At 44.6% G+C, this 19,709-nt stretch overlaps 1 protein-coding gene across 2 annotated transcripts in view; it reads right to left on the bottom strand.

Moving 5' to 3' along the window:
* The window catches only part of SLBP (stem-loop histone mRNA binding protein), a 52,489-nt gene that overhangs the window by 12,630 nt on the left and 20,150 nt on the right, over nucleotides 1-19,709 (bottom strand). For both annotated transcript variants that reach the window (XM_086964229.1, XM_086964231.1), the window contains exons 5-7: nucleotides 1,279-1,410; nucleotides 897-1,046; nucleotides 626-794 (exon numbers count right to left, since the gene is read on the bottom strand). In XM_086964229.1, coding sequence (XP_086820355.1) covers nucleotides 626-794; nucleotides 897-1,046; nucleotides 1,279-1,410 — 451 coding nt within the window. The remainder of the gene's footprint in view (nucleotides 1-625; nucleotides 795-896; nucleotides 1,047-1,278; nucleotides 1,411-19,709) is intronic.

The raw sequence follows: 19,709 nt of genomic DNA, 5'->3' as shown, positions 1-19,709 counted from the left end.
GAGGGGGACCAAGTATGCGAGTTAAGAGGCTTTGCGACTCTGGGGCCTGGACTACAAGACCATTTGTTCGGTCCACCCTCACAATGCAGTCTCAATGTCAGCCTTGATTAAGTCTCGGCTAGGATTAACCATAGCTGCCAAACCCATCAAGAACTAACTGGATTAACAGAGGTTTATCTCCTGTGATCTGTGCCAAAGATTTTTATTCACCTACTGGCTAGTAAGACTGCAACTGGCAACATCACATTTGATAACTACTCCCCACTCTCCCAAACCCCCACCCGAGAACAGGGTCATTCCTAACAGAATCACAGCTTTAAAGTATCTGCTCCAACATCGAATGAAGTGGAGCAACCAATTTTGGAGTTTGAGATCGAGGAGAATGTGGTGAGAGGTGCTGCAGGAGGACTGAGGTTGCACCACAACAGTTGATGACTTAGGTTCAAAATAGTTATCATGGGCAGTAGCTAGACACTTACATTAAAGGAATTAGATAATCAACATTCAATAGCACTCCCTTCAGGACCTTAAATAACTAAGTATACAAAACATTAATTCCAGAACAAGAATGTTTCAGTTATGCAAAGTGTATATGAAATATTACAGGATCTAATCCTCAACTTACATCCTGAATGCACAAAGTAGGTTCGTCCTCTGGATCATCCTCCTGACTGCACAAGATGGATTCACCCTCTTGATCACACACGGTGGGTTTATCTTCCTGACTGCACAACATAGACTCTGTAGAACCACTATTTACTGATTCAGTCTCTAGCTCATCAAGGACCACTCTCCTGAAGAAGAAAAAAGAATATTCAGAAAAACAATGTCCCAAATTGCCCAGACAAAAAATAAATTATTAGTCTAGTCCATAAGCATCTTATTCAAATACATACATGTCCTGCATATCACTTCCTTCTTCACCAGGAGGATCCCAAGCATGCAGAGCTATCTTCCAAAGTTTGATCTGTTGATCCCAGGACCTGCGACTGTATTTCTTATATTTGTTTGGAGTTCTTGGATGGATTGCTGGGTTTCGAAGAATCCTTTCAACAGAGTAAATAAATTGCCAGTGATTATTACTCAATATAAACTATCTAAGAGTCTTACAATAACCATCAAGAACAAACATCAAGTCAGATATTAACAATTTGGGAGAAGGCTTTAAAAAGTGGGAAGACCAACTAGTTCAGGATAATTAACCAACTATTAAGATTAAGATGAAAAGAAACCAATTGAGCCTGGAGACAATAAGACATCATTAAGACAGGACATTACCTAGGCACTTCTTTGCAATATCTGTCGTAGGCAATAGTGTTCTTTCCATAGTTGATTTGTTTCTGCCTTCGAATTAACACATTAACATCAGTTTCAAACTCTGCCGTCACAGAAGACTCTTTGGAATCCGAACTAAATAGGAAACAATTATATGAATCTGCATTACTGGACATAAACAGTTAAAACGTTTGTCAAAGGCTTATCAATTCACATTAGTCATTGATGACAAGGTAGCGCAAGCCCCCTTTCATTTATTAGCTTTAGTTCAGTTACAAAGACCATAAACGTACATAGATTCAACCAGCAACAAAAATTAAAATACACATTAAAAATCCCTGTTAAAACCGCTCGCCATAATATAAAATGTAATTACACCTTACATTTATAATTTTAAAAAAATTAAAAACTCTGGAGTAAAATATCTTGCATAGCAAACATTGGACGAAAACATATACAAAATGGATCTAGGGCAGATAAAATACTAACACCCTGCATAACACCATTTCCTATAGAATAAAACCCTTAGATATGCATACAAGAAAGATTTAGAGTGATTCTCTGCGGGGTCTGTCTTGCCAAACAGACTACCTGGGATAGGTGCTAAAAAACTGCTGAGTATTTAGCACAAAAGCCTAGAATAAAAAAACATAACATTTACTTTATAGGAATTAGGAAATTCCAGGTATTTAGCACCATATAGGATACAGACTGTTGCATTCAGCTTTGGTTCAAAAATCGACAGCCTTTATGAACAATGTTTCCCAAGTTGCCACATATTGTCTGAGGAGGAAAAACAAAGTGTCTAACTCATTGCCATATAAGAATATGATAATATAAACAATTTCTTCACAGACTGCAAACATAGCAAGAAACAGCAGAAACAGTGGGTTGGTGCGGATAATATTTCAGAATTCTGAGGGCCATTTGGCAACAAGAGGTACCCAGATTGCTACATATCTGTAATACAATGAGTAATATGGTGACCATGGACTCCACTTTGTGCACTACTTCATTTTGTACTTTCTTGCAGCAACAGGCTAGGAAGGTTTTCATTTTTCACAGCAGAGTAAAACAGTTTCTGAAACGTGGTGTGGGATGTGCAGTTGATTTCGTTCACAAGGGAGAGATGAATGTACGGTCCTGCCTCGGAGCAAACCGACACAGACTGGTGCGGCCAGCATCCATTTTGCACCCAAACTAAGGCGGAGGGGGGGGGGACTGGCACTGGAGAGCGGAGGTTTCTAGAAATCTATCCTGGAGTGGAGTAAAAGTTATTAAAGAGTGCGAACCCTTGGCTCGGAGACAGAAGCTAGTCTATGAAACAGACGCGTTGCCCAGGGACTTTGGGGAGCCTTCAGGTGGGCAGAATGTTCAAGGACACTCCATCAGTGATGCATCCCAAGTTTTGAGATAGTAGACATGGAAAACCTAGTTATCTACCTAACATCATGTGACATTTGGAGTCCGCAACTCTGTTTTCTCTCGCAAACCGGCTGGCAGCGAAAGAGTGAAGTCAACTGTTTTGCAGCGTGAATCTTTCTGGATTCACTATGCTGTGCATTATTCCGTGGTCTTGTGTTTGGGTCCGGATTCGTAGTCTTTTTTGTTTTTGTAGCCCAGGTGGGCGTCGACGTCCCACCTTTGGTGTATTTCCAGTGACATCGGCACGCTTTCTGCAGAAGCTCCCACTCTTGGGCGCCATCTTCAGACTTATTTCCGCGGTTGGGTCTGGAACGTTCCCGAAAGGGCTCCAGACATTTTTGGAGAAAGAAGAAGAAAATACGCACTTTTTGCAAGAAAAGAGATTAAGATTACAGGAGACTATATCATCGAAGAGGACGACAAAGGGGAAGAAGAACTTCAAGAACTTCGACGTCCATCAGAGAATGCAAGCTCAGAGGGCCCCCTGAACGCATGAGATGGACAACACCTCTCAAATTCTGCTGTAACAGCCACCACAAGTACGCGCAGAAGGACCAGCACCCGGTCTGCAACCTTTGCCTACCGGTCGACCACAAGAGCGAGGACTGCAACGCCTGCTCCGCCTTTACGCCGAAGACTCTTAGAGTGAGAAAGAGACTGAGGATGGCCAACGCCACCATGCAGGGCAAGGGACAGCCACCGTCCCTTCGAGACCTGGGGCTATCAGACGAGGACGACAACGCCGAACATGACGGCTATAGGTCGTAGAGACCGATATTACGAAGACTCCAAAGAAGGTAGGAGACTACGGCCCCTAGGGCAACGAGAGAGTCTCGAAAAATTGACGGCAAAACCTCGAAAGCGCAGACGCTGAAAACTTTGGCGTCCGCGGCTACACCAAGGCACAGCGGATCCTCTGAGAAGGACTCCCAGGCACCAAGAGCAGCAAAAGTCGAAAACCGCCCCCGAGAAGGAGCGTACGACGCAGAGGGGAAAGGACCCAAAGGGCCCTTCAGCGCCACCGAAGGACCCAAGAGCCAGCTCGGCACCGAAACCTTCGACAACGAAGTCGGCCGATCCATTCGACGCAGACCATGCGGCCGAAATGGAGAAAAAGAAAAGACGCCTCAGACCGAGATGGAAAACATCCTGCAGCGGAAGAAAGATGGACGCCAGAATAAAAGAATACACAATCCCGATGAAACCTAGGCTACAGGTGGTCGAGGAAACGGAGGAGCACTACGACGAAGGACAGTCAGTGGACGTCGAGACCTTAGACGACCAAGAAAGAGGCCTCCTACTACGAGGAGGAATGAGACGACCGCAGGACACTCCTCGGGTCTGCATCCTCGGAGACTCAGGATATAGATTGGCAGGACGTCGACACAGAGCCCAGAGGAAGCCGTCGACACGTACCCCTCGAGGCCTTCGCCACCAGATGACATCGGGGTCTACAACACAGTCATCAGGAATGCAGCTGCAGTTTTCAAAGTAAAACTCGACCAAGAAAAGCAGAAAGCAGACTTCCTTCGAGACTCTGCTCCCTACACAAACAAGGAGCCAGTTCCTGCCCATGCTCTACAGTGTCATGGCACAGGGAAAAGAGGCTTTCAAAGAACCAGCTACATGCAAAGCCGTCACTCACGGGTCGGATAAAAAGTATAATCATTCCTCCAAGGACCCACCCTACATTCAGGGATCTGTCTCAGCAGACTCAATCATCGCAGCCACGGCAAGAAAGAGGGCCAATGTGCCTACCACTTCTGGGCCACCTCCAGACAAAGAAAGCAAGATGATGGACCTGGTGGGGAGAAGAATTGAACAGAATGCCGCAATGCACTGGCGCAGATCCTGGAAGAGCTAGGCGAGTTAGTAAAGAACATGCCACAGGAATTCAAGCAAAGAGCTGAAAACCTTGTCGAAGAGGGGAAGAATGTAGCCAATTCTTACCTCAAGACTGCCCTGGACGGAGCAGACACCTCCAGCAGGCTCATGATGGGCATCACGGAGAGAAGACAAGCCTGGCTCAGAATTTAGGGCTTCAAGCCAGAAGGGGAGCACAGCATCCTCAACACACCGTTCAACTGAGAAAATCTGTTCGGGGCCCCAGTTGATGAGAAACTCAGCCAACTGAAGGATAACAAGACTGCAAGATCCATGGGGGAATTGCAGTTCAGAGGTACTAAAAAGGGGCACCACGTCACGAGGACTTCACGGGAGGGGAGGAAACCAGCCAGGAACATCACACCAGGCGTCCAACAAGCCCACCAAGCAGACAGCCAGACACAGCAGGGGCAGCAAAAACAGTCCTGGCAGTACCAACCAAGAGGCCAGTCCTTTCACGGGAGAGGGAATGGACAAGAGAGGGGGACCGCAGCCCGCCTCTAAGTGACTTAATAAAACTCCATGTGCCCACCCGAGCAAAACTCCCAGGGTGGAGCACAAACACATCGGACAGGAGTTACACAAACTAGACACCTCCGTACATGTAAGACCAGTGGGAGGAAGACTGAAACACTTCTTCAGGGAGTGGAAGAGTATAACATCAGGCAAATGGGTACTCATCATACAGTACGGGTACTGCACAGAGTTGGAGGGAAAGCCAACGGAGAGGAAACCAAAAAGAAGGCCACTAGCAAGGTAAGACCTAGAGCTCCTTCGGGAGGAAGCAAAGGAGCTCCTGCAAAAACAAGCCATAGAGCCTGTACCTTACAGGGAAAGGAACAAGGGCATATACTCCACATACTTCCTGGCACAAAGGTGGACAAAACTATGACACCCATCCTGGACCTAAGATTCTTATACAAGTTTGTAAGAACGCAAAGGTTCAAGATGACCTCCCTACAAGGGGTACTTCTTCAACTGCAAGGCGGGGACCATAGACCTAAAAGATGCCTACCTGCACATCCCAATGAACAGGGGCCACTAACACCTCTGATTCATCATCGGAGAAGACAACTACCAGTTCACAACCCTGCGTTCGGGCTCAAGTCGGCACCAAGGGTTTTCACAAAGTGCCTCGCAACAGTCGCAGCACACCTACGAAGGGAAGGGATACACGTGTACCCTTACCTGGACGACTGGCTGATCAAAGCAAGCTCATACAAAACGTGCAAGCAGCATGCACAGAGTGACCAGCACACTGATGAACCTAGGATTCTCCATCCACTGGGGAAAATCCTCCCTGGAACCAGAACAAATAAAAATCTTCCTGGGGGCACAGATTGACACCTGACAGAGCAACTTGTTCCCCAGCGAGAAGAGAACGATAGCGCTCGTGAGGGAGACCCAGCTCTACCAGAAAGGGCAAACTCGGACAGTGAGGCCAGCGAGCAAAATCATGGGCATGACGACATCATGCATACACCTAGTGCCAAACGTACGGCTCCACATGAGACCTTTACAGGAATGGCTACAGGAGCAATGGTCACAAGCTACAGGTCGTTGGGAGGATCTAGTGGTTGTAACACACGCAGTGCACAAAGAGATGGCATGGTGGAACATGGAGAACATAAGGGGGAAGCCTCTTACGCAATCAACGCCAACAGTGACCATTACCACAGACGCGTACCGGAGGGGATGGGGCGCTCACATGGAGAAACTCCAAGTAAGAGGCCTGTGGACACCAGCAGATGCGGTCAGACACATCAATTACCTGGAGTTGAAAACAGTTTTCCTAGCCATAAAGGCCTTCCAAACAAAACTGTACAACCAGAGTGTTGATCCAGACAGACAACACAACAGCGATGTTTTACATCAACAAGCAGGGGGGAACACAATCAGGCCAGCTTTCGAAGCTAGCGCAGGAGATATGGAGATGGGCCATCCCATTCAAGATAGACCTGCTAGCCATACATCTACCAGGAAAGGCCAATGTAGAAGCAGACTGACTCAGCAGACAGACATCGGCATCCCACGAGTGGGAACTCAATGCACGAGACGAGAAGGCTCTTCGACGGGTGGGGGACACCGTCGGTAGACCTATTTGCAACACGCCAGAATGCAAAATGCCAAAACTTCGCATCCAGACAGCACGGGGAGGGCTCCCTGGGGAATGCCCTATGGATAGACTGGTCCAGGACATTTGCTCACGCTTTTCCCCAGATACTGCTGATACACAAGGTAACCAGCAAGTGCAGAGCGAGCAACATGACCCTGATACTGGTGGCACCACAGTGGGCCAGGCAGACATGGTACTCGCAGATCATGGAGATGACAGAGTGCACCCCACAGATACGGGAGAAGAAAGGACCTACTCTCCATGCAAAACGGAGATGTGCTGCGCCAGAGAGCCTGAGCCTCGTAGCGTGGCTCCTGAGGAGCTAGAGTTTGCGCATTTGAAACTGCCAGAAAGCACCCTAAGGGTACTTCGGGAGGCACGAAGACCCAGCACACGGAAGTGCTACGTAGCGAAATGGAAGAGATTTACACTGTGGTGCAGGAGGGATAAGCTACACAATAAGATTAAAAAAGGACTCAGTCCTAAAGTACCTCAAGCACCTGCTCGACAAAAATCTGAGCTCATCCTCACTGAGGGTTCACTTGGCAGTGATAGCCGCTTACACGAGAGGAGAAACGTGCAAGAGTTTCTTCACATCACAGGTAGTGAAGAGATTCCTGGAGGGAGCAAAGAGGATCGCACCGCCAAAAAGGGTGCCACCACCTGCATGGAACCATAACCTAGTCCTATCGGAACTCATGAAGGAACCTTTCGAACCGATTCACAAGGCCTCCCTAGAAATGCTGACCATGAAAACAGCCTTCCTGGTAGCAATCACTTCACTGCGCAGGGTGAGCGAATTGCAGGAACTAACACTACAGGAACCCTACATACAGATACACAGCGATAGGGGGGTGGTGATGAGAAGGGACCCACACTTCATGCCAAAGGTGGTGTCAAGGTTCCACTTGAATCAAACTATACAGATACAGAGTTTGTTTCAAAAACCGGCAACAAGAGCTGAAAGGGCACTGCACTCTGGACGCCAGAAGGGTAGTCATGCACTACATTGAGAGAACGAAGGAACCCAGGGAACCAAAGCAGTTGTGTCCTTCGCTAAGTTTCATGGGGAAACCAGTAACTAAAGGAACAATTGCCGCTGGATCGCCCAAACAATACAGTTCTGCCACAAGCAGGCAGGGCAGGAACTAACAGAGGGGACACGTGCCCACTCTACCAGGAAAAAAGGAGCTACAATAGCTTTCCTAGCTAACACACCAATTCAGGACATATGCCAGGCAGCAACATGGGCTTCAGTGCACACGTTCACGAAGCACTACTGTGTGGATATACAGATGACCAAGGAAACACAAGTCGGACGAGGGGTGCTTCAACACATTCAATAACCAACGCTCAACTTCCACCCAGCCGCCACAAACATGAGAAACCGCTACAAAGTCTATGCAGAGCATATTGAATCCAGAAAGATTCATGCTGCAAAAGTTTACCTGTCGGTGTAGTTTTGCAGCTTGATGATCGTTCTGGATTCACTAGCGAACCCACCCACCTCCGCCAGAAAGATGAGGCTGGAGAGATAAGGTGGTTGAAACAAAGACAATACTTGGAAAAGAAGCCTTAAAGGTTGAAGTGAAAAAACTTTAGTTGAACATTTCCATAACTTCCGTAACAAGACTAACACGAGAAAAAAGAATCCGAAGAAGGCGCCCAGGAGTGGGAGCTTTCGCAGGAAGTGTGCCGACGTCACCGGAAATACACCTAAGGTGGGACGTAGACGTCCACCTGGGCTAACGAAAAAAAAAAAACTAAGAAAAGACTACGAATCCGGACCCATCCACAAGACCGCGGAATAATGCACAGCATAGTGAATCCAGAAAGATCATCAAGCTGCAAAACTACACCGACAGGTAAGAAACTATTAGTTTACATTAAACTGCGGGAGACGGTCGATCCGGGGAGGGGTTCCGTTTTCGGCAGGAAAAGGCAGCCACCCACAACCATTCTCGAATCGGTATCTTGCAAGGATCATTGGCGACTGCCCCCGCAAGCAGCAAGAGAACAGCAGCTGTAGGGCGGGAGGACCTTTCAGCGACATATACACTCTGGTGAGTTACAAAAGACCTGCACCAGTGGGGAGGTGTAGACAGGCACAGCTGAGCCCCCATATTGGAGCTAAGCACAATATAGCAGCGAATAGGTCGGCGGATGCTGTCCGCGAACGGGAGGTGGCCACTGAGGAACTGTTCAGTAATCGGTCTAATGTGCACATACAACCAAATGCACAAGCAAGCACAAGTGCAAGAGTAGATGACCCAGCTAGAAATTAAAAAAAAAAACTGGAGAAATGTATGAGAATTGAGATAAATAAGTGGTGGGAAAACCATTCACTTAAAAAATGAGGCAGGTAGGGTACCTAGAGGGCTGAGAATCCTTTTGGCCCGGAGCTATGAGGACCCGGACCCGGCAATGTTGAAAGAGTGGGGAGAGAGCAATTTGGAAGACTCAATGAACTTAGTCCGCATCAAGTATGCGGAATCTGAGCAAGTGAAATTGATTAAAGAAATTGAAGATATATAAATGAAGCGTTAAGTAAACTTGAGCCAGACGAATCATTAAAAAAATATGGAAGACAAGAGCCGCTGACAAAACATGAGGGGAAAAAAATTAAACGCAAGGTCTTTAAATTCGCTCGGGACCAGGCAGATTATGAACAAGGGCAAATTTATACGAAAATTTGTGTCGGCCAAAAAGCTCCAAATCAATCCCAGAAACACTGCAAAAACTGTAGGTCAACAACAATTAGCAGGACCCTCTACTGATATGTAACAGATGACAGCTCAGTGACCAGTGAAACTAGCTCTGATTTCAGCTATAGAGGCACAAATGATGAGACAAGTGATATAAGAAGATTGGATTTGGGAGAAGAAATAGATTTTTTTAATGGAGGAACGGCGGAACACCCAAAGGCCACGAAAGCAATCACAGCCTCCCGGAAACAAAGAAATGCAAAAAGAGACATACGCAAAAAAAGCCAATATAAAGCCAAAAAAAAAAAATACCGGTAGTCACCGATACAAAAAATGACAAAACTATCATAAACCTTTCCCCAATGGAACTAACTGAAAAGGAAAAACAAATACTTCTGATAGGCCTTTCATTCTGTCCACCCAACGTCTTTAATTCTGCTCGGACCAATATTTTTTAGCTTTATTCGAAAAGTCAAACTAATAGTTTCACAATAAAGCAAGGATTGGAAAATTGAGCTAAACAGGCTACAAAATAAAAAAAGTGGGCTTCAGGCCTTAGATGTCTCAACTTATCTTGCAGAACAGTCCATCATGCTGGAATCAAGTAAGGAAATGGACAATGTAAATCTCTCCACGCAGCACTAACTAGCACCAGCGGACATCCTTCAAAAGGGAGTAGGGAATATCCCCTTCAAAAAAATCCACATTTGTACCACAAATGGCAAAAGATTCAATCGATATCTTCCATGAAAGAATTACAGAGGACATAAAACTGTTTTATCGCGCCAATCGCAACAAACAAAAAAAAACAAAAAAAACAAATTGAATACACAAAACGAATTGAAAAACTGAGCAGAAATCATGACGTGGCAATAAGGCAAATCGGACAAAGGAGGCAACATTGTGCTTTGGCCCCAAAAAGATTACATCAAAGAAGCACAGCGACAATTGGCAGACCAAATACTCTACGAACAGACCACAATGACCGAGTATACCAAGGCCAAAGAGATACTGGTCAAACAACTGCATCAATTCAAACGTGACGGAACCATATCCTTGGAAGAATTCAAATTCCTTTGGGTAGAACATCCAATAATACCATCAATCTACTTTGTACCCAAGATGACAAAAATGTTCGCCCCATTCCCGGACGTCCAATTATTTCTGCGATCAACAGTATGAGAGAACATATCACAATATGTAGACTACTTCCTGCAAGATCTAGTGAAAATCCTCCCATCCTATATCAAAGACATCGGTGACTTTCTTACAAAAATCAGATATGTCAATTGGGGTACAAACATGCAATTCATCACTCTAGACAGTCATTGTACACCTGCATTGACCATGACATGGGACTTGAAGCCATAGAATACTTTTTGGGGACCAGACCAGTTGAATACTATGAACACAACAAAAAATTAATCAAATATTAGCTGGTGCCTCAATAACAACTATTTTAGGTTTGGGTCACAAATGTATATGCAATTGAGGGGTGTGGCGATGGGATCCTGCTTCTCCCCCAGCTATGCCTGTTAAATGGTAGGCTGGTGGGAGGGGCGGGTCCCAAAGCAAACACCTCAATAAATATACAGGTCATACACTGGTTCCGTTAAATCGATGATTTTTTTGTGGTATGGCAGGGCAGTAAAGAAAGTGCAAATCTATTTGTACAAGACATCAATGACAATTCAGCAAATCTAAAGTTCACTTCATACATCAGTGAACAAGAAGCGGTTTTCTTAGATGTTAAGGTCTATGTACATGAAGAAAGCATACATACTACCCTACACAGAAAAGCAACCGCAGGGAACTCAACACTCCATGCTTCCAGTGCACCCCCACAACTTCTAGTACAAAGCATCCCATATTCAGAGCTTTTAAGAATTAAAATAATTTGCAGTACTAGAGAAGAGCAAGAAAGATGCACTAGGCAAGCACTTCAAAGATTTCGTGAAAGAGGGTACAAAACATCTTCCCTTAATCAAGCAGTAGCTTAAGTTAGCAATAGACCAAGAGACTCCCTGCTAGAACCCTCCAAATCCAGAGCTGGTCAAACAAGTGAAACTGATGAAATGAATACACCCAGACTCATACTGACCTTTACCCAACAAGAGCGTCAAATTAGAGAAATTATAAAACGCAACTGCCCAATTGTTTTGACGGACGCAGTCTTTGCACCAGATCTACCCAACTGCCCTACCATAACTTTCAGAAAAGTTATTTCCATGAGGATACAAATAGTGAAAAAGCGCCCAGAAACAATCATTAAAAAAATCTGCTTGGTTACAACCAAGACAAAGTTTCCATATATGCACCTCATGCCGAGCATGCAGATTTGGTATAAACACCACAAAATACATGACTCCGTTCAGCCCCAATGAATACAGGATCAAAGGCAGTTACAACTGCAAAACAGAATATGCCGTTTATGTCCTGACATGCACCTGTTGCCTAGGATACGTGGGCAGCACTAAACTACAGGTGCATGTCAGGACCTTACAACACCAACGGGCAATTGTCAACGACACGGCATACCCGGCAGCCAGGCACTTTAAAGCAGTGCATGGCAATGATCTCAAGTGTCTGTTACTTTGTCATCACAGCCAGCCCCATTTCCATATGAGGGGCAACCAGGAATGATTCCCTGAGGCAACTTGAATCCAAGATGATCCTAGAACTACACATTAAACACCCTAGGGGCTTTAATAATACAGAAGATCTCCACAACTTTTTGTAATACTCATACAACAATTCTGTATATGTACTGAACTGGCAACCAGGAATGATTCCCTGAGGCAACTTGAATCCAAGATGATCCTAGAACTACACATTAAACACCCTAGGGGCTTTAATAATACAGAAGATCTCCACAACTTTTTGTAATACTCATACAACAATTCTGTATATGTACTGAACTATCTATTAACTTTCCCCCAGCTGTAACATACCCCTCCCGTCCTTTTAAAATATAAAAACCCAGTAGTGAGAGATAATTATACTTTTTAGCACTTTTGCACACAGATCGAGCACAAATGGACAAGTCGGGGCTACATAAGCGAACTGACTGTCTAACTATCCATATTGTGTAACCCTGGGGATACAAAGACTCCGATAATTCAACCTCCGTGGCCACAATACCTATGGCTTTCTGTAACATCCCATCTAGCGAGGTGGATTTGAGACAAAAGGTGACTGTACCCTTCCTTGGCAATTCTGCTTTCCCATAAGGCAGGGGTCTTCAAAGTGTGGGGGCGCGACCCCCAGGGGGGCCGTGGAGTGATGGAAAGGGGGTCGCACATTCCCGATCACAGTTCTGCCTGGGCCCATCTGACTACAAGGATTCAGCCCCCCTTCTCCCCTGTAGTGTGTCTCAGCTCGAGCTGTTGAGAGTTGCGCTGGGCTGGGTCTGCAGTCTTATCTCCAGCACCGCACCCCTGAGTTTCACAGGCCATTAAAGACCATTTGCATATTTACATACCTTTTGAAAACTGGTTACTGAGGCTTTTTTTTTTTATAGTTCCAGTACCCCAACTCCGCCTTTTCCTCACATTTGTATTTTACATTTACTGCAATGGTGTGAGAATGCATTTCATGAAAAGAAATATAAAGTAGGGTTGCCAGAAGAAAAAATACCAGCCATTTCTCTTGTAACACTTTGCTACCTCTCACATTTTGCTTGCTTTAGATACTTGCACAAGTGCCAGCATTGCCTACATAACGTCTGTTCTTGTGCTGGAGTGTGCCATTTATTGCAGTATTATACCTCTACTTTTACTTTATACGCTTTTGTAACCTGCACACACATCAATTTTTCCTCCTGTAATGTACTGTTTGCCCCCTCTTGTATTTTGGTTGCTCACTATTGTCACTTTTGCCTCATGTAACTTAACGTTTGCTTTTGTAATTTGTTCACTTGTAATTTTCTCCTCATGTATCATTACTGTTCCTATTGTGAAGCGCTCTGACACCTTCGGGTTAAGCCTGCGCTATATATAAACACAAATAAATTCGTAATGTGACTTTTCTGTCTGTTACCTTTAATTATCAGTCATGGATCATTGAGGCAGCCCTAGAACACAATTAAAAGTGCTTTCTATTTAGATTTGCTGTTCCCAGTATGCACAGAGGAGTGCTGAAATATACAGCTTTAGGTGACTGCTTATTTTTGTACGTCTGGGACATCAAAATAATGATCAGGCAACCCTAACCATAGGACTGGAAGTGTGTTGCAAGATCAGCATATTATTTATTTCCTCCACCCCGGAATAATGTCATAATAGCAATAGTTTAACTTTCATCTTAAACCCTACGCCGGCGTCAATAACATGTTGAGTTACTTCAAGTGTCTGGAAATGCACACTGCCTTCAGAGAACTCACTTCTCATTTTCACACTTCACTCTCAACGATCACAATGCAATAACAATGCACTTGCGTTATTCACCCAGTACCTCAGCCTGCAGTCACACTACTCATCTGCACTCATGTGGCACCTCATTCAGCCGCCCCCTCATTGCTCAATTTGCCACTCGCTCAAACAAGCCCATCATTAACCATGCATTCATTCATCCCACTCTGCACTTATATCCACACCCAAATTCATATGGCCACCTCACTCAACCTACAGTCACTCCTCTTTCCCTACTCCCATACTGTTGCATCGCTCACCGTGCACTCACATGGGCACTCTTCTCATTCACAGAGCGCAGAGGGTTAATGTGCCTGCTACAAAGAATATGTACTATGCAGATCACAGAACTGAGTGCGAATAAACTATGCGTAGCACTAGAAGAAAAAAAATGTTTGTCAGAAAGGTGCTAGAGAGATGAGGTGCATTGTTGGTGCCACTGCAACTTTTAACCACACACCCATTGCCTTGCCTGTGCGGCCAATGACAATACCTATGTAACTACCAACCATAACACTGTACAAGTGTGACTATTACAAGCCCCCAAAGCTATAAGAATGGCATGAATGTCAGGAGTTAATAGTTGTTAATGTATATTGAATTAAAATAACAGCTGTGCTGCTCATCTCTAAATTACACAGACGGAGCCACCATGTGGCAGACGGTCATAGTGCCAGTGTGCACAATTAGGTGCCAGTGCGGAGCACCGGAAACCACCTGCTCCAATTATGCACTTGTGCTGAGGTAACAGGGGAGAGGGACATTTGTTCATCTCTACTTTGTTTGTGAAAGAACAAAGTAGAGATGTGAAAGATGAATAGTGGGACTGGAGAGGTGTAAGATACAAATAGACAACAATTTGAATGGGGAGACTTTGTGAATGAGAAGTGTAAATGGGCACAGGAGGTGACGGGGCCAGAGAGGCCATGAGATAAATGCGAGAAACGGTTAGAGATGAGGGCAGTGAAAAGACAGAATGGCAAGAGGTGATTATGGGTTAAGTGAGACGTTGAATGGGGAGAGTTCAGAAGTTGTAAAAAGGGGCGAAAGAAAATGCCGGCAATATGAAAGAGGGATACGGGGTTGGGAGAGGAGAGAGGGTTGGAAGGGAGGGGGTGAGATGAAAGCGGTATGAGTAAATTGCTTAACTTTGCACAAGACCGCCAGGGTTTTAAGGGACCCCTGCTGCTCTCGGCCAGGGTCAGGTGAGCTTCTAATGTGGCAGCACGTATTCCTGCGGAGTGGAAGGCCCATCACAAAGGTTTACTAGACATCTTTGATGTTAATTGCTGTATTTTGGTTATAAACTGGTACTGATGGGGTGAAATATTTCCTGTGTTATTGTGCCTAAAAAAATGTAAAAATAATGAAGCAATTCTATCCCAAAATAACGTGGCATCACATATTATTTACATTTTCCTCCCACACAATTCAGTCAAGCCTTTCGTGTAATTTGGTCCTCACCTGCATCGTCGTTCCAGAAGCCCTGCCTACAGGTTAAGAAGTGTTTGTCAGGAGGGGGTCCTTACAACAGAAAATGTTGACAGTGGGGTGGGGGGGGGGTGTGTCTCGGCACCCTAAAGTTTGAAGGCCTCTGCCATAAGGTCAAAGCGGCTTTCTGAAGTGGAGGGGAAATGTGCCAAAAAGCAGAATCTCTGATTTCCCTTCATTGCACTAGAGCTGTGCCTCTGCCAGCCATTTGAAAATAGATGAAAGGTAATGTTGGACTAATAGTACAGAGTCAGTGCCTTTGTCCCAGGTAAAAAGCAGCTGGGTGTCATCCACATATTTAAAACACCTTAGCCCCCAAACTCCTCTGCCAGGTATATCAGAGGACTCACATAGATATTAAATAGGAGTGGACTGAGGGAGGATCCCTGCGGGACACCCGTTGTTACTGGGTATGGGGAAGAAGAAGACAGTGGAATTCAGATCTGCTCAGACTGCCCTTCCAGGAAGGTTCGAAACCAGCCCCACAAAGTGCCTGATAGAAGTGAGTACGGGACCGTGTTAAACACCGCCCAGTGGTCAAGCAAAATCACCGCAGCCCTCCAGTCGGCGTCCCAACAGTCCCGAATAGCCTGCCACCTCAACCAACACAGTTTCTGTGCTGTGTGACGCCCGGAACCCAGATGGAGCTGGGTGTAGGAGCGCCTCCTTTTCCACAACATCAGTGAGCTGTTTGTTTACCACCTTCTCACACACACCTTTGCCAATGCAGGAAAGATGGATAGGCTGGTAATTCCCCAGACAAAGGGGGTCCAATGACTGCTTATTCATGAGAGGCAGGATCTTGGCCTTGTTTCAAGCCACAGGAAAGACTGCTTTCTGAAGGACAAATTAATGATAGTGTTCACTTCTACGTTGGCGATCTCAGCTACCGATGCCAGTATCCTAGCAGGACAGGGGTCCGAAGGCGAGCCAGACTTTAGACCCTTAAGATTGAGACATTCCAGAGGATCAACTGGCCTGAATTCTGACAGAGTAGCCTGTATGAACAGGTAGACACTACAAGAGTGCCTCCGAACAAATGCTGCAGGGGGTAAATGCTGCTCAATAGCCAGGATCTTATCCCTAAAGTAGTAAGAGAGGATGTTACACCAAGAAGTTGTCACGCTTGCTTGGGCCACAGGGGACATGAACCTCTGGAAATCGCATACATTTCCTTCAAGTTAAAGTTGGCAGATTCAATGCGGGCCGAGTAGAATTGCCCTTTAGCCAACTTGATAGCTGCATAGTAGGTCTTGTGCTCATCCCCAAGTTCTCTTTTCGGCTGGGTAATAACCACTCCTCCGCCAGGCCCGCTCAAGGATTTTACAGTCGTGCTTCAAAGCTTCAAGGGATGGGTTAAATTTAAAGAACTATGTTCTTAAGTGGTCTATGGTTGTGTGATTTTAACTGACTAAATTAAGAGGTCTGTGTTTGTTGTGGACAATCAAACAAGCTTCAGAGAGTCCAACCCTTGGACTGCTGACATCCTGCTGCTGTCTGCGTATTAGGGAAAAAGGAATGAATGTCAATTATAGAGTTTTTAAATAAAGAAAACTGGTGTAAATTCTGTAACAAGTGATTGTGCAAGACTCATTGTGGTATCGTGTTGGTGTTGTGCGCGTGTGTGTCTCGTGTTGTGTGCGTGTATGTGTTTGTATGCGCGTGTGTGCATGTGCTCGTGTGGAATGCGTGGAATGTATGCAAGGGCGAATGCTGGGGTAGTCAGTTACTGGAAGGGAGGACGGAGGAAGTACTATCGTGTTGCTGTATCGCCATTACTTGAATACTAAATAAAGAACCATTGAAGAACCTACATTTCTACAGAATCCTTCTTACAACACATGGCGACGAGCGGGATTTGGCAGCAGCAACATCGATTTTTTTTTAAAGAAAATTTTTTTTCTACCTTCAAATTTCGTTGACCAGTGAATATCGGATTACTATCATTTACTGACTAACGGATTACTTATAAGAATTCCTCTACAACAGTGAGTAGCGGTTGGCAGAACGTTCGTGAAAGTGTAAATTTTACCTTAAACCAGCTACCGCAACGTATGATGCATCTTTTGAAATGATCAACTCGTGAAGAACAGCTGCGCGTGCGGATTAACCTCTAGTCTTCCCGTAGCTGATTGTTATCGTCACGTGATAGTGTCATCACGTACTACGCACAACGTGTGGCCATTCTGGATGCATTTTCTTTTCACCAATCCAATGCGTTAACAGAGTAACTAATCAACACGATCAGAACAACATCTGAACAACGCGTCAACAGAGCATCATAGCAACGCGATCAAAACAGCAATTAACCATCGCGTTTGACATTGCATTTAAGCAACGCGTCGGATGTCAATTAAATAAATATTTACACGGCGGTTATAAGCAAAATTAACGCTGGCCATCCAGTTGATCTACGTTGTGGGTAACATCCTTACGTACTATTTTGAACGTTTTTTTTTCGTTACAACTACAAAGTCTTATTTTTTTTTCCATACTATTTGAACTTTGGTGAACTTTTTGTACAAGGGAAATTTCATATTAACTTAGACTTTGGTGAACTGTTTGCGCAAGTATCTGCAAAGAAGTTTTTTTTTTTGCAAAGTCAAATTACATTGCTTTATATTGTGATCATAATGTCTTCTATTCATCCACCGCCATTTTTTTTGGCGGAATCTGGTGAACCTCCTATTGCATGGGATCTTTGGATTGATATGTTTGAAGCGTATGTTGAAGTATTAAATGAGGAGGAACCTTCTCAAGATAGGAAGGTATCACTACTTAAACATAGATTAGGCGCTGTAGGTTTGAGGGAGTTTAAAAATCTACCAAAAATTGAAAATGCTGGTGATATGGGTACTTATCAGTGTGCTGTCAAACAGATGCAAGAAAGATTTGGAAGGAAAATTAACGTAGTGATGGAAAGGTTTAAGTTTTATTCAAGGGCTCAAAAAAGCGATGAGTCAATTGATCAATTTGTTTCTGCTCTAAGGGGCCTAGCAGTTACCTGTGAATTTGAAACCATCACATATGATCAGGTTTTGCGGGACCAGATTCTTATGAAGACTAAATCTAAAAAAATTCAGGAGAAACTATGGTCGTCTGGCAGCACTTCATTGAAGAATGCAATTGAAGTTGCTAGAAGTGTAGAAATTTCTGACCAATGCATTCGCGAAGTCAGAAATGAAAAAAATGATAGTGATTCTACATCTATTAATGCTGTGAATAGAGTTGACAATTATAAACCCAAAAGTGATAGTAAGACTGATAGTAAGATGACTAGCTACTCATCTTATTCTAATAAAAAGGGGAATGAAAAAGCTTATGTAAAAACTGGCGAATCAAAAAAGTTTGCGTGTTTTAGATGTGGGTCTTCGATGCATCTAGCTAATTATAAGTGGTGTCCAGCTCTCGACAAAATATGCACTAATTGTAAAAAAAAGGGTCATTTTACTAAAGTTTGTCGGGATTTCAGAGCTAAAGTTAACTATTTACAAAATGATGAACAAGATGATATCAATTGTGTTCATGCTAATAACCAAGATGATGCTTTTTATGTTGTAGGCGATGTATGTAGCATACAGGACGAATCTCTTAAAGGGACAAATAAGGTAAAAAAATTACCGTCTTGTCTAGTCACCATTGATGGTTTGGAAGTAAAGGTCATGGTAGACTCTTGTGCATGGTACACCATTATGGGTATGGATTTGTTTAAATCTCTTTGGCCTACTAGACCATTATTAGGTCCTGACGTACGACCTGGTAGTTACACTGGGCATAAAATACCTTTAGAAGGGTTCATAATTGCTGAAATAACCTTTGGCCGTAATTCGTGCCAGGGTAAAATCTATGTGGCCGATAAAGGTTATTTACTGGGTGATGATTTTGGTTTTGCAAAAGATTTGGAGTTATCTAGTGATGCAAGCAGTTGTAGTACTGGTAGTTGTAGTACTGATTGTGAGCCTGGTGATGGTGTTGGGGATGTTGGTGATGTTAGGCCTGCTTCCTCTCATTCCGGCGTTGATGATGAGTGTCTCCGACGTAGTGATAGAGTAAGGAAGTTGCCTGCTCGGTTTTCTGATTATAGATTAGGTTGATTCTGTTGTGGGTGCTTAGACTCTCTGAGGAGGAGGGTGTGTGGTATCGTGTTGGTGTTGTGCGCGTGTGTGTCTCGTGTTGTGTGCGTGTATGTGTTTGTATGCGCGTGTGTGCATGTGCTCGTGTGGAATGCGTGGAATGTATGCAAGGGCGAATGCTGGGGTAGTCAGTTACTGGAAGGGAGGACGGAGGAAGTACTATCGTGTTGCTGTATCGCCATTACTTGAATACTAAATAAAGAACCATTGAAGAACCTACATTTCTACAGAATCCTTCTTACAACACTCATCTTAGCTGCAAAACTGGAAA

This window comes from Lissotriton vulgaris, chromosome 3_2 (assembly GCF_964263255.1).
Source record: "Lissotriton vulgaris chromosome 3_2, aLisVul1.2, whole genome shotgun sequence".
In the NCBI taxonomy this organism is placed as follows: Eukaryota; Metazoa; Chordata; class Amphibia; order Caudata; family Salamandridae; genus Lissotriton; species Lissotriton vulgaris.
Note: the sequence above shows the minus strand (reverse complement) of the source record. Positions and strands in the feature narration are given on the sequence as shown.